Source organism: Chanos chanos, chromosome 6, assembly GCF_902362185.1.
Source record: "Chanos chanos chromosome 6, fChaCha1.1, whole genome shotgun sequence".
Taxonomy (NCBI): domain Eukaryota; kingdom Metazoa; phylum Chordata; class Actinopteri; order Gonorynchiformes; family Chanidae; genus Chanos; species Chanos chanos.
The window spans coordinates 5,225,047-5,240,046 of NC_044500.1; the positions used below are offsets into that span (position 1 = coordinate 5,225,047).

The 15,000-nt window shown below is 43.8% G+C and overlaps 1 protein-coding gene across 1 annotated transcript in view; it reads left to right on the forward strand.

Moving 5' to 3' along the window:
- arap1 (ArfGAP with RhoGAP domain, ankyrin repeat and PH domain 1) overlaps positions 1-15,000 on the forward strand; it is a 54,195-nt gene that overhangs the window by 1,058 nt on the left and 38,137 nt on the right. Inside the window, exons 3-7 of the mRNA XM_030776800.1 lie at positions 8,236-8,354; positions 9,402-9,484; positions 9,814-9,920; positions 11,338-11,463; positions 14,744-14,813. Of these exons, the coding sequence (XP_030632660.1) occupies positions 8,236-8,354; positions 9,402-9,484; positions 9,814-9,920; positions 11,338-11,463; positions 14,744-14,813 (505 nt within the window). The remainder of the gene's footprint in view (positions 1-8,235; positions 8,355-9,401; positions 9,485-9,813; positions 9,921-11,337; positions 11,464-14,743; positions 14,814-15,000) is intronic.

The window sequence follows — 15,000 nt, forward strand, 5'->3', positions numbered from 1 at the left end:
GTATTTATAATACTCTGTGTACTCTCTTTTTAGACACTGTTGCAGCTATAAATGTCTTTTTTTGTGTGTGTGTGGTTAACTGCCATTGCAACATTTTGCACTTCCTCTGATCTGGGGACTTCTCGTTTTAGCGTTTCTGCCCGTCAGAACATCACATGGCTGAGTCAGTCCTCTGTCATCCTTTTTTCCCCCCCTATTACATTGAGTCGTGTGATTAAAATAAACCTGGGCTCGAGCGTGTGTGTGTGTGTGTGTGTGTGTGTGTGTGTGTATTGGTGAAGTGTGTCTGTATATTCTCAGAAGGGCTGTAGTCAGTGAGTAATGCTGAAAAGAAACCTGGTAAAGGGAGGAGGTTTCAGGATGTGTATAGCTGTGTTTAGCTTAGTGATCATTGACCATCTGCTTGCTTTTAGCGCCACCTGGTGGATATTTTTTTGAGCACTTCCACTCACAATATCTTTGATTTGCCCTGGCCAAGGCTTTGAGGTCTTCGTTTTTACGGTCAAGTCTAGAACCATCTCTAACGTTAGTAATAAAATAAACAAGCGAGATCTATCTGTAGGTGTTATCTGGCCCCAGCCAACAGGGTGACCTTTGTTAAAATACAAGTTGTATAGAGTTGTCATATACACTGTAAAATAAGGATGTTTTCAAATGTTCATACGATCTCTTGATTCAGAGAGATCCATTGTCCTCTTGTTTTTTGTTCTTGGTAGTATGTTTCTGAGGGGTGTGTGTCACAAAATAGAATTTCTCAGTTAACCAGATAATGTCATGAAAAGTTCTAGAGCAAACAGTAGTAATATTCCTTAGTTCTTCTCCTATTGGACAGCTCAGAACACACTAAGTTCCAGACCAATGGATTTTCTTCCATTGAATCAGACTGGATTGGGTCAGTTAGCAGGTTGTGTTGCTTGAGTTCTAACAGTAGGGGGCAGCATTTAGCTCTTTTGGACTGTTTATATGCAGAGAGGAAACAGTGCCCTACCTAACCCTGTCACGTATAGGGGAAAAACAGTCTTCTACATCCTCTTGCTACACAGTCCCTCCTTTGTTTTGTGTAGTGCACTTTAGTTTAAAGCCGGTCTAATCTTCTGTAACTGTAGCTTGCCTTAATCCCGAAAGCACTGACCGTTCATTCGAGCCCAGAACACAACAAGAATGTCATTATGCGAAACCTAAACATCCACAGAGCTTTCAAAACTCCTGCGGTCTGTTTTTTAAAGCCTGTTATTTAAATGGTACAGTGACATTCTTTCCCTGTGGGTCTGGACGCAGATGAAATAAAGTAGAAGATTGTGATGTCATAATGAGATCTGTTGGGCCTGACCAATGGAATGAATCCAGTTTATTAGAATCAGCACAAGTCTCAGATCTCAGAGCGGTGGAGCTTTCCTACAATGAATTTGAAGCTCCTCAACGTTGGGTAGTACGCGCCTGGACGACCCCCGCCACCACCCCCCCCCCCCCCCACCCCCCGACCGATCAGCTGACCGCATATGTTTATATGCTCTTTTCTTGTGGTTCTTATATGCTTCAGCATTTCCGGAAGTCTTTGTTGGTTCATTGTTTAGTTTCATTTCCCCCTGCTTGTGTAAGAGAAAAGGATTCTCTTTTTATTGGGGGGGGGGGGGTGACTTATTTCTTGTGAAAAATCTCACAGTCTTGTGCCGTGTTCTCCCTTATGGCCCTGTTTTATCCCAGTCACTTACTTGGGCTTCCTCTGACCTTCAGTGGCATTGGGTGGTTGTTCATAATGTGGGCAGGACTCTCTGCAAGACTTGAGAAGAAAAACAAAGTTTTACATTTAAAAAAAAAGAAAGGGAGAGAGAGAGAGAGAGAGAGAGAAAATGGGTGGGAGACTGAGTGAGAGTGCAGGGGCAGAGAGTGAGAGAGAGAGTGAGAGAATGAGAGAGAGAATGAGAGAGAGAATGAGAGAGAGAGTGAGAGAGAGAGAGAGAGAGCGAGCGAGCGGGTATTCAGGAAGTCTTTTTGAAGTTGCTTACTGTACCAAAGCAAACTCGACCTTGTAGACGCACATCTCTGAAAAGCGCTCCTCACTTCCGCCTTTCTTTTCTGTGGTTGACTCGTTCACTTGTTCATTGAGACGGCGTCTGCCGTTTCTTAACACCTTTGTAGAGGGTTCTATGCCGCGATCCCATCCTCTGCTGTTTGTTTTGGGGGGGCTTTATTTGGCTCTGTTTGCCTTTGCAGTTTGTCTGTCACTCCAGGTGATGGTTTTACTGGACATGGTGGTGTTGGTAAGTTCAACGTGAAGGGGAGAGACGTCCCTGTCCATCTCTCTCTCTCTCTCTCTCTTTTTCTACTGTTTTTCCTCTCAGAACCGCTACCTCTCTCTCTCTCTCTCTCTCCTTCTCTACTGTTTTTCCTCTCAGAACCACTACCTCTCTCTCTCTCTCTGTTTTTTTTTTCCCAAAATGGTTATCTTGTTCCTAGGTGTCTGTGCATTAGCCCTAAACACTTTGGTTTGCTTGATTTTATGAAAGCGTAAGTGTTTGCGAGTAAGTAGTGAGTGTGTATTTGTGTATGTTTTTGGGGGTATGTGTATGTGCACGCATATTATTAACTGACAACTCACTGTGAGGTTTCTTTGAAAAACATTTCTTAGAGAGGATTAGTGTATATAAAACAGCTCCGCCCCGCATACTTTAATGTGTGTGTGTGCCTGTCTGCTTGCATCACTTGACATTTGGAGAGCAGAGTGTATCTCCCTAACTTAAGAGAGGTTCACTTCCCATGAGTCTCACGGCACCTTTCTTTTTTAAAAAGCTTATATTTAAACCACCCTTCGCCCTTTGTGAAGGTGCTGTGTGTGGTCGTGTGGCTGTTTATGGAGTTTCACATTGGCCGTCTGTATTTCAGGTGTAGGCTACGCGCTCTTCTCCTCTGCCGCGTTATACGCTAACAAATGACTGCCTCTCGCTCACGGTTCACTAATACTACTGTGAAAAGTTCTCTGCAGACTAGAACACAGCCTGAAGAAGAAAAAAAACCCCATAAATAAACAAAATAGAGATCACTCGCTTATCTTTGCGTGCTGGTGGTGCAGACACTTCCCTGTAATAATTCAAAAGAACAACAATAACAAAAAAAAACAAACAAAACCTGCGGTCATTAAAGTCATAGCAGCCATAATTGATTCGTTACCATTGCAACAGCTGAAACGACCAGTTTTACCTGTGGACCATGCTGAGGGACGTGCGTTTTATTTATTTATGTGTTTGTTTGTGTATTTATTGATTGTTTTTAGTTATTGTTCTAACGAGTTAATGTTCTAGTTATACTGTGTACCTGGTGTGTTTGTTGATCTGACGCGCGTTTTTTTTTTCTGTTGTTAGTTTGTTAATGTTCGCGATGAATGTCACGCCCTTCATTTCGTCGGCGTTGGCCGTTAATGACAGTGTATGTGTGATATTTCGCTCTGGTTCCAGTCAGAACACACTGAACCTAGGCAAGGCAGAGAGAAACAGCACGGGGGTGTCGTAAATGGAGGTTTTCATGAAAGCCAGTACCGTTTACAGTTTTCACAGTTTTAACTCAGAGTGACCTCGAAAGTACGCACGGACAGTAACGACCGAAAGAGACGTCAGGTTCGAGCTCTCCTGACGCTCATCTTACTCGGGCAGACCGTACTCTGACCACACGCACTGTGACTATACAAACTGTGTGGGCTCGCCTCAGGCAATAGACTCCCAATCAATTTCCATGTTTTAAAACCAAAGTCGGCGTCTGAATAATTCTGGACTTTGTGTCGAGTTGACTCATTAAACATTCGGTTTAAGCTTTTCCACAATGGCAGTGCCTTAATGTTTGTGCCTTTATGATGCTTCATGCTAAATTCTTACTAAACGCTCACATCAGTGAAATGCTTGGCTCATGCTGTAGTTTCTTTGTAGTGGTAAATTAGGTGACTTGGTGATTTGAATCTATTTTTAGAAACGTAGATTTTTATCTGAACACGGAGTTGAGCCATATGTGTAAGCCTGAAGTGACATTTCTAGGAGGGTAATGTGTTAAAGCCACACAGCATGTCATGCGATAGCTGTTAGCGTGCTTTAGTGTTCTATACTGTTTACTGTGTAATACGATGGATCCGAGTCTCAAACCTGAGGCTTGCGCGTTAAAATCTACTGGTATTGCCAATGTCAAAGAGTCCAAATTCACAACCGAGTTACTGTATGTTCACACTGCGGCGAGAGATCAGCCTCTCAGCTTCACATTTAAAATATTTCGTGAATTAACTTATACCATTGTGGTCAGTCGGCACAAAGGTACCGGTTGACAAATTTGTTTGCTTTTCAGCCCCTTTAAAAAAAAGTTTGTAAGACCAAGCATTCGGAACAAACTTGTATCTGCCTGTTTCATCAACGTCAGAGCGTTCGCGGTGTTCGACGGCGTTGTTGGCAGGGCAGCTAGAGCGAATCTTGACGTTCTCGCCGCTCTCAGTGTGAACGTACCGTTATAGTGAAGGAGACATGATGGTTGTCTGTCATTTCAGCGCCACCACCCTAAAAGCTGTGTACACACACACACATACACCATACGCATACACACGTGCAAGCACACACACACACAAAAACACACACATGGACATGCTATAGTAAGCAGGTATCAGTGAGTGTTTTGTGTGAGACAGGCAGTCGGCTGGTCAGTGTGTGATGGACAGATGATCGTGGTACGTGGTTATGGATGTACCTGTTTTGTGAAAGTGAAGGCCGATCTTCAAAGAAAGCCCTCCCCCCTCTTTACCGTAACTGCACTCTGGGTCTGATGAAAGGCTCTGACCACAAGTGGCATTCCCAACACAACGTATCATGGTAGAAAGACAGAGAGCAAGAAAGAACAGCATGTTAGCAGTATGCTAACTTTGTGACCTCCCTAACTCTTTGACCTACATATGAACATGGGTATATGTGTGGGTATATATATATATATATATATATATATATATATATATATATATATATATATATATGAGAGAGAGAGAGAGAGAGAGAGAGAGAGAGAGAGAGACCATGTGTAGAGACTAAACTGCACTCAGAAGAGCAGTCGCGATTAAGTAGCCATCGTCTGTCATCATGGGTGACGTGGATGGATTCTGAGTTATGGGAGTTATTTGTTGACTTTGCTTTTTTGCAGTGTACTTGAGATATATTTCGGTTCTATTATTATTATTTTTTTTACCTTAAAGTGAAAACAGGGAGTTTGGAGCGGTGGAGTGTTTTGATTTGCCATGGACCCTTTAAATACGTGTGTGTGTATGTGTATGTGTATGTGTGTGTGTGTGTGTGTGTGTGTGTGTGTGTGTGTTATACATATTTATTATCAGTCTGCTGCTCAAAGTTACATTCTAGTTTTCCTAAGGTTTCGTTTAACCAAAACTGGAGCTTAAAATGTTTAAAAAAGGGTATTTCTTGCCCTGGTGAGTGGGCCTCTGGGAAGGCTGCAGGAAGTCCTATTGTTATGAGGACAAACAGGAAGGCCTTCAGACAGAAATGAGGAAGGATAATTTTAACTTACCTTGTCCCATATCCCGTTTTCCATCTTCAGTCTGGAAGAAAAGATACATTCATAGCATGCAAACACCTAAACCATGAGCACTTAACGCTACCCAACTGTGTGTATACATTAACATTACCCTTCACTCTGGGAACTGTGTGTATACATTAACATTACCCTTCACTGTGGGAACTGTGTGTATATATTAACATTACCCTTCACTCTGGGAACTGTGTGTATACATTAACATTACCCTTCACTCTGGGAACTGTGTGTATACATTAACATTACCCTTCACTCTGGGAACTGTGTGTATACATTAACATTACCCTTCACTCTGGGAACTGTGTGTATACATTAACATTACCCTTCACTCTGGGAACTGTGTGTATACATTAGCATTACCCTTCACTCTGGGAACTGTGTGTATATATTAACATTACCCTTCACTCTGGGAACTGTGTGAATATATTAACATTACCCTTCACTCTGGGAACTGTGTGTATATATTAACATTACCCTTCACTCTGGGAACTGTGTGTATATATTAACATTACTCTTCACTGTGGGAACTGTCAGAACTGTGTGTAGATTAAGATTACCCTTCACTCTGGGAACTGTCAGAACTGTGTGTAGATTAAGATTACTCTTCACTGTGGGAACTGTCAGAATTGTGTGTAGATTAACATTACTCTTCACTGTGGGAACTGTCAGAACTGTGTGTAGATTAAGATTACTCTTCACTGTGGGAACTGTCAGAACTGCGTGTAGATTAACATTACTCTTCACTGTGGGAACTGTCAGAACTGTGTGTAGATTAAGATTACCCTTCACTGTGGGAACTGTCAGAACTGTGTGTAGATTAAGATTACCCTTCACTGTGGGAACTGTCAGAACTGTGTGTAGATTAAGATTACTCTTCACTGTGGGAACTGTCAGAACTGTGTGTAGATTAAGATTACCCTTCACTGTGGGAACTGTCAGAACTGTGTGTAGATTAAGATTACTCCACTATGGGACTGTCAGAATTGTGTGTAGATTAAGATTACTCCACTCTGGGAACTGTCAGAACTGTGTGTAGATTAAGATTACCCTTCACTCTGGGAACTGTCAGAACTGTGTGTGTCGCTACTGTATTTGTGCACTGTCATGTGGAGCCCCTCCTTGTAAACAATATACTTACTAATCGTGTCAAGGCGTAATCAGAAGAGGAAAGGGGTGTGGTTACCCCATTCATATATACAGACCGCTTTGACTTTTTTTTTTGTTTGTTTGTTTCTTTTGTTTATAGTAAATATTGACTGTACTCAGGTCAGTGCTGACTCCTGTGATGGAAGGCATCTGGCCTGTTGTGTGGATTTTAGAGCACTGTTATGTGAAGTTTACTGTGCAAATGAATGAGAAGAACTTCCCTTCTCCCCACCTTACCTTTATGCCCTGCGTTCCCCCCCCCCCCTCTCTCTCTGTCTCTCTCTCTCTCTCTCTCTCTGTCTCTCTCTCTCTCTGTCTCTCTCTCTCTTCCTCCTACACTGTTTGCATTGAAGCTCAGTATGATTTCAGCTCAGCACCTGATTGGTGTTTGACTTTTTCTCGGAGTGCCCAGGGGCTCTGAGCGTGTCTTTGTCTGTCCTGCTTTGACTGTGAGAGGAAGTTGGAACTGCAGGTTGTCAGAATGGGGAACTTGCGCCTTTACACAACACAGGGGAAACAGAGGAGAGCTTTTTAACAGAGTTTTGTGCAATCCTCAATCCATGAGGCGGTGAGACACTACAAAAATGGGAGTTCCAAAGTGTTTCTTTCCTTCACCAGTAACACATGTGATGTGTTGAGGCGTACACTGTGTGTGTGTGTGTGTGTGTGTGTGTGTGTGCACGCGCGCGTTTGCGTGTGTGTGTGTGTGTGTGTGTGTGTGTGTGCGCGTGTGCGTGCGCGTTTGCGTGTGTATGTGTGTCTGTGTGTGAAGGGAGGAAAAGCAGAGAGGTATAGAGAGAATGTGGTTTGGTCTGTGGGTGCTATGACTCTTGTTTCTGACCGTTTTACTTTATTGCTTTGTGTGTCTAGTCTTTGTCTCCGTAGACTGATTGCCCTTTTACAATCGTGCATTTACTACAATTTGATTTCAGTGTATTTGTAATGAGAGAATGAGAGAAGTGTTCTTTCTTTTTTGTGTAAGTGTAATTTAGAGTTTTTATTTTCCCTTGTTCATATTGTTAAGATTGCACACACGTACTTTCACACTTCATTGTACACCATTTGAAAGCTTGTTTGTTTGTGTGTGTGTGTGTGTGTGTGTGTGTGTGTGTGTGTGTGTGTGTGTGTGTGTGTACTGAAGAAACTTTACTGTTTAGATTGTATCTGTTTTTCAGTGAGGGCAAGTAGGAACATGACCACCTGAACCAGGAGATCAGAGAGAGACAGACAGAGAGACTGAGACAGAGACAGAGAGACAGAGAGAGGAAGGCGAGGACAGAGTGCTCTTCCATTTTTTTTATAAAGTCCTCTGTCTTCCCTATTCAGCTCTACAGAGAAGTTTAGTCAGTTATTTTTTAAATTGTGTTCTAGAACTCGTTTCTGTTTTGAACTGAACTCTGGACATATCTGACAGTTAGGATGAAAGATGAAAAAGCTGTCTAAGCTCTTAGATGCTCTCTCCTGCCAGTCGCTTTCAACACAGCTGGAAAATGACGTGTGTTCTCCTCCTCTCCCTTGCTCCAGCGCTCCTGCTCCGTCCCACGAGTCGGCTGATCTCGAGAGGGCTCCTAACGTTCCTCCCCGCACCAAGCCCGCCGAGACGACCCCCAAGAGAAGCGTCCCACTGCCGCCCTCCCAAATCAGTGAGTCCACTCTTCCAAACCCCCCTCCTGTTTGGATTCATTTGGAACAGTCCTCTCCAGTCTGTGCTGTAGCTAGTTTAACACAATCAGGTAGAAATGAACCGTTTTTATTTCATAATTTCTCTCTTTCCTTCCCTCTTGACATGCCTCTCTCTCGGTTTCTCCTACAGTTTGACTACTTTTGAGGGGTTGTTGACTGCTGGCAAGCTTGTTTGTTAGTCTGATAGCTGTGTTTCGTAAGTTGTTATTGTTATTGTACAAATTTGCCTCCAGTTTAAACAAGCAGACGAGCATTATTCACACACCAGTGTCCATAAATAATGAGGTTTGGTTTTAAGTTTATTAATTCTCACAGCTGAAAAATGTCGCAAGTCCTGTTTGGTAATAGGATTCTTCACCTCAGGGTGTTGAGTGGTAGTATTGATGGTGCCAACAGTAATTCTGCCAAAAAGAACCAGATAAACAGAAAGAACAACAGAAATAGAGAACCTTGGCTGTGTATGTCATACCAGAAAGCTTTTTTTTTTTAGTGTGTGTGTGTGTGTGTGTGTGTTGGAGCAGCCCCAGGGCAGATTGCTGAACGTAGCTTTCCAGTCTACAGCAGTGTGGTCTGACTGGACTGAACTGGGTTTCTGTCTCTCTGCTGATTGGCTTGGGCGTGAACTTATTTATATGCTTTGTAATTTACCATACCATATGATTTATATACTTTGCCCAAAACTTGTCTCATTCTGGTTTTCATATCTGATGAATGTAAATGTCTGTGAATATGTACACACTTGTGTGTGTTTGTGTGTGTGTGTGTGTGTGAGAGAGAGAGAGTGAGAGAGTGTGTGTGTGTGTGTGTGTGTGTGTGTGAGAGAGAGAGAGAGAGAGAGAGAGAGAGAGAGAGAGAGGGTGTGTGTGTGTGAGAACATGTGTGACCTGTAGGCCACAATCTGTGGTTTCGACTCTGAATTTCATCTCTGCATCATCATCTTCTCCCTCTCCACCCCCCCCCCCCTCCCTCGCTCTCTCTATCTCTCTCTCTCTCGCTCTCTCTCTAAGGATCAGTGTCTGAGAGCTCTGATGAATATGAGGAATCAACAGCGTTTAGCCAATCTACTCAACCCATAGACATGACAGACAAGGTGAGTGTGTGTGTGTGTGTGTGTGTGTTTGTGTGGCAGGTGTGTGCATGTGCATGCGTGTGTCTGCCGGGACGTTTTATGTATATCTGTAAGGATCTTTTCTGTCTCTCTCAGAGCGTATATATGAAACTTTGTGTAAATGTTTAGTGGGTTTTCTTGGGTTACGTGTGTTTCATAAGGGACAATGTAAATTTAGTTTTTTCGTGTTGTTTTGTTGCATGTGCATGCATGCTCTGTTGTGTGTGTGTGTGTGTGTGTGTGTGTGTGTGTGTGGATGCGTGCCACTTTTCCTGTGCACACGTTCAAAGATCTTTCCTGTCATCCAATAGAATTCCTCCCTCCTGGTTCCGACCAGTCACAAGGCGCGGTACAGCAGCCTGTGCAGTGATGACGAACTCCTGGATGATGAAGATGACTATTACGAAGGCGTCCCAAAGTGAGTGACCCTTTGACCTTTTTGGCCATATCAGAAAGCTTAGATACCTCACAAGCAGCACACATGTGTGTGGTTTTTACAGGACACATTCTGAGAATCACATTAGACTTTTCCCTTTGTTGTCTGCTCACACATGGTCACACGTCTTCAGCATTTAGACCCAGGTTTCTTATTTGCTTACGTCGTGTGTTCTGTTTGCTAACACACACACACACACACACACACACACACAGACACAGACACAGACACACACACACACACACACAGACACACACACACACAGACACACACACACACACACACACACACAGACACACACACACACAGACACACACACACACACACAGACACACACACACACACACACACACACACACAGACACACACACACACACACACACACACAGACACACACACACACACACACAGACACACACACACACATACACACACACACACACACAAAGGGTAAGGGGGAACTTGGAGTTTTTGATGTGGTGCAACGCTGCCCTACGAATTCACAAACGTTCCAGTTGCTTCATCACTGGGACGCAGTTTTGGGAATTTGAGAAAGGGGTATTGAGGTTTTTTTTGGAAACCATTGGGAGAATTAGGAAAGAGGGAAACTTTATGGACCTGTGTGAGTTTTGGCCAGTCAGTGTCTGTAACGGGGTGGTGCAGGGTCGGGGGGGGGGGGGGGGGGGGGCTGTTTGGTGTCTGCTGAGTAATATGTGGAACCTGAAAACCCGATTGTGTGCTTTCTCACTTCCCTCTGGTAGGTCCATCCCTCCCTCCCTCCCTCCCTCTTTTTCCCTCCCCTTTTCTCTCATCCTCATTCCTGTCTTCTTCCTGTTCTCTTTCTCCTCTTATCGTTTGCTCCTTCACTCTTTCACTGATTCATTGTGTGTTTGTTCTAATACGTCTGAACTGGTCATCTTGTCTGTCAAATGTCGGTTCTGTACACATCTGTGTGTGTGTGTGTGTGTGTATGTATGTGTGTGTGTGTGTGTGTGTCTGTGTATAGCCTACATCTCTGTGGTTTGGCCTTTTGCTTTTCATTCCTCTGTCTGAATGTTCTGTTCTTCCCTCTCACACCTTTCTCTCTGTCTGTCTCTCTGTCTGTCTCTCTCTCTCTCTCTCTCTCTCTCTCACTCACTCTCTGTCACATTCATTCCAGTCCCTGTTTTTTTCTGAATAACTGATAGTATTGCAAAATTTACATCCATAATTTGTACAGCCATAAAATTTACAACCTTACAATTTAATGAATTACCCCCCCGCCCTCTCTCTCTCTCTCTCTCTCTCTCTCTCTCTCTCTCTCTCTCTGTCTCTCTCTCTCTCTCTCTCTCTCTCTCTCTCTCTCTCTCTCTCTCTCTCTCTCTCTCAGGAGCAGTTCATGGGAGGACTATGGACTCAGTACACTGCAGGGCAGTATCTATCTCCCTGTGTCAGGGAAGGTCACGTCCCCACCTCCCAGAGAAGACTCCACTCCACTCAGCACTGTCATAAAGATGGGCTGGCTAGACAAGAACCCACCCCAGGGGTACGCTCTGTGTGTGTGTGTGTGTGTGTGTGTGTGTGTGCGACTGGGCTACACTGGTTCAGCAGGCTGTCCCCTCGCAGAGTCGAGTTAAGACGGCACTGCTAGTTTATGCGCGTTGTGAGCTGCAAAGACTCGTTGGACACGTTTGATTACAAGACAGCAGCAGAGGACTTCATCATTTTTTTTTTTTTAAAAACAGGCTACAGATGTTACAAGTTACAGATGTTTGGTAACAGCCTGCGTTTTAGCGGCTAATGTTGAGGTTCTTCTCCATCGTTACCGCTCGTTTTGCTTTATCGTCACTGTTCATTAAATAGTCAGACTGATTTAAAGTCTTTCGTCAGCCTGTGTGTCCATTATAGGCCTGTTTGCATTTGTAACATAAACTGTTGTTGAAATGTGAGTGGTAAGTTTCAAATTTGTCCGGTTAAGTAAACTCTTTCCGGACTCCAGACTGGGAAGAAAAAATCCTAGCGGAATCCCTGGTGTGCGTGTGTGTGTGTGTGCTCTCCAGGTCTGCATCCGCCTCATCAGGTGGCTTCCTCTCATGTCATTTCCTGCTCCTGTGCAACTGTGGAAGGCCAACTTTGAAGCGATCTTTTAAATAGGAAGCGATAGTTTTGTGTCTGCACTTGTGTGTGTGTGTGTGTGTGTGTATGTGTATGAGTGTGTGTGCGTGTGTGTGTGTATATGTGTGTGTGTATATGTGTATGTATGTGTAAATGTTTGTATATGTGTGTGTGTTTGCGTGTGTGTGTGTATGTGTGTGTGTGCGTGTATGTGTGTGCGTGTTTGTGTGTGTGTGTGTGCGTGTATGTGTGTGTGTATGTGTAAATGTTTGCGTGTGTGTGTGTGTGTGTGTGTGTAAATGTTTGCGTGTGTGTGTGTGTGTGTGTGTGTGTGTGTGTGTAAATGTTTGCATGTGTGTGTGTGTGTGTGTTTGTGTGTGTGTGTGCAGGTCTCATAATGAGGGAAAACAGTGTGTGGTTGGAGATATGAAAACCACATGTGTCACATGCTAGTGAGGGGGTGGAGACGAAGTGAGTGGCAGCCAATGAGAGATGAAGGAGTGGGAGAGAGACGTCCTCATGAGACTGAAAGCTCTGTAAAGACAGATGTGGCTGTTGGTGATGATGTAAGAGGTGTCCAGGTGTGTGTGTGTGTGTGTGTGAGTGTCATGAGTGGGGTTAGGATGAGGGTTAAGCCTGTCTGACTTCAGTTACAGTAGCATGCAAGTTCACAGACAGTTCTATTTGACAGAGGAAACAGAAGAGAAACAGACATTGAGTGTGTGTATGTGTTTGTGTTTGTCTCTCTCTGTGTGTGTGTGTGTGTGTGTGTGTCTTTATCTTTGTGTGTGTGTGTGTGTGCGCGTGCATGCACCTGCATCTCTATTTGTCTCCATTTGTACTGTATGTGTCTTTCTGTTTTTTTGTTTTTGTCTGTGGTTGAGAGTACGTGCGTGCGTGCGTGTGTGTGTGTGTGTGTGTGTGTGTGTGTGTGTGTGTGTGTGAGTTTGTCTGTGTGTATGGTTGTCTCTGTTTATGATGTGTTTATAGTTGCGTGTGTGTGCGTGTCTGCCTGTCTGTCTGTCTGCATACGTGCTTGGTTGTGTGTGTGTGAGTTTGTCTGTGTGTATGGTAGGGCTACCCCCTAATATTGATAATATAGTTAATTGATGAGAAGAGTTTGTTGACCCAAGTTTCCATTGGTCGGTTAGTTGCAGAAAAAAAAGCCCCATAAACTCTGTTCGGGAGCTTCACCTTGCTGTTAAAAAGTTATCAGACTATGTCGGGCAGGAAATCAACCAAAGTGTGGGATCATTTCGAGCGTGTAAAGGACGACCCCGAGAAGGTGACATGCAAACTCTGCGTGCAAAGATTTTGTCTATCATTCATCGACCTCAAACATGTCCTATCATCTGAAACATGGAAGCTGCCTAAGTTCATCATTCCTTTATGCTACATAATTAATGGCCTGATTGTGCGGTGACCTGGGAGAGACCGTCTGATGTCACGGCCGCTGGGATACTTCACTACCTGTTCTTTACCATGGTGTATACAGTTTATAAGAAGACAAACAGGATGTTGTCCATTTTTAAGCGTTGCCGTTAACAGGCGTCTCACTTCGTGCGTGCGCTTTGTAAGATTTAGATTTTAAAAGGCTCGTTTTTACGGTTTAGTATTTCTCGGTAATGTAGCAAAGTGTTAACGATGTTACCTATAACGTTCTCTCTCAGCCCTGGAACTCAAACCATTTTCTGATGCCCCAAAATATATATATGTATTTAAATAATGAAATTGATATCATAAACGTGCGACAACTTGTTGAATAATGGCTTGACCTAATGACCTTTGGTCGACTAGGAAAATCTTTGGTCTGGGGCAAGCCTAGTTTATGGATCAATCTGTGTAGGGCTTAGTGTGTTGAGTTTGTGTTTGAGGGTTTGTGTATGTGTATGCTTGAACATATGCATGTGTATGGTTGACTGTCGATGTGTGTGTAAGTGTGTATGGTGGACCAAACACTGTGTAAATGTGTGACTGGGTGTGTGGGTGTGTGTGTGCGTGGGTGGGTGAGAGAGAAAAATAGAGAGCGTGTGCATGTGTATGGTTGACTGTGTGTGCGTGTATGCAGGTTTAACTGGACTGTGTTCTGTAAAGGATGCAGGTTTAACTGGACTGTGTTTTGTAAAGGATGCGGGTTTAACTGGACTGTGTTTTGTAAAGGATGTGGGTTTAACTGGACTGTGTTCTGTAAAGGATGCAGGTTTAACTGGACTGTGTTCTGTAAAGGATGCAGGTTTAACTGGACTGTGTTCTGTAAAGGATGCGGGTTTAACTGGGCTGTGTTTTGTAAAGGATGCGGGTTTAACTGGACTGTGTTCTGTAAAGGATGCGGGTTTAACTGGACTGTGTTCTGTAAAGGATGCAGGTTTAACTGGACTGTGTTTTGTAAAGGATGCGGGTTTAACTGGGCTGTGTTTTGTAAAGGATGCGGGTTTAACTGGACTGTGTTCTGTAAAGGATGCGGGTTTAACTGGACTGTGTTCTGTAAAGAATGCATGTTTAACTGGACTGTGTTCTGTAAAGGATGCGGGTTTAACTGAACTGGACTGTGTTCTGTAAGGGGTTCAGGTTTAACTGAACTGGGCTGTGTTCTGTAAAGGATGTGGGTTTAACTGGACTGGGCTGTGTTCTGTAAGGGGTTCGGGTTTAACTGGACTGGGCTGTGTTCTGTAAGGGGTTCAGGTTTAACTGGGCTGTGTTTTCATCCTCAGGTCTCTGATTTACCAGCGGCGCTGGGTCAGACTGGATGCAGACTATCTCCGTTACTTTGACAACGATAAGGTAGAGGCCTCCAGCGTTCAGTGTCCTTTTTCCCTCCTGACCACATTCCTTCTTCACCTTTTCCCCACCCTTTGACTGATGTGTCTTTTTGGGCCTCATTCACCAATATCTTCCTATGTTTTTCTCTTAAATTTGCTCTTGAGAAAGGTCCTCAGAAAAAGTCTGTGTCAGATTCATGATGTCTTAT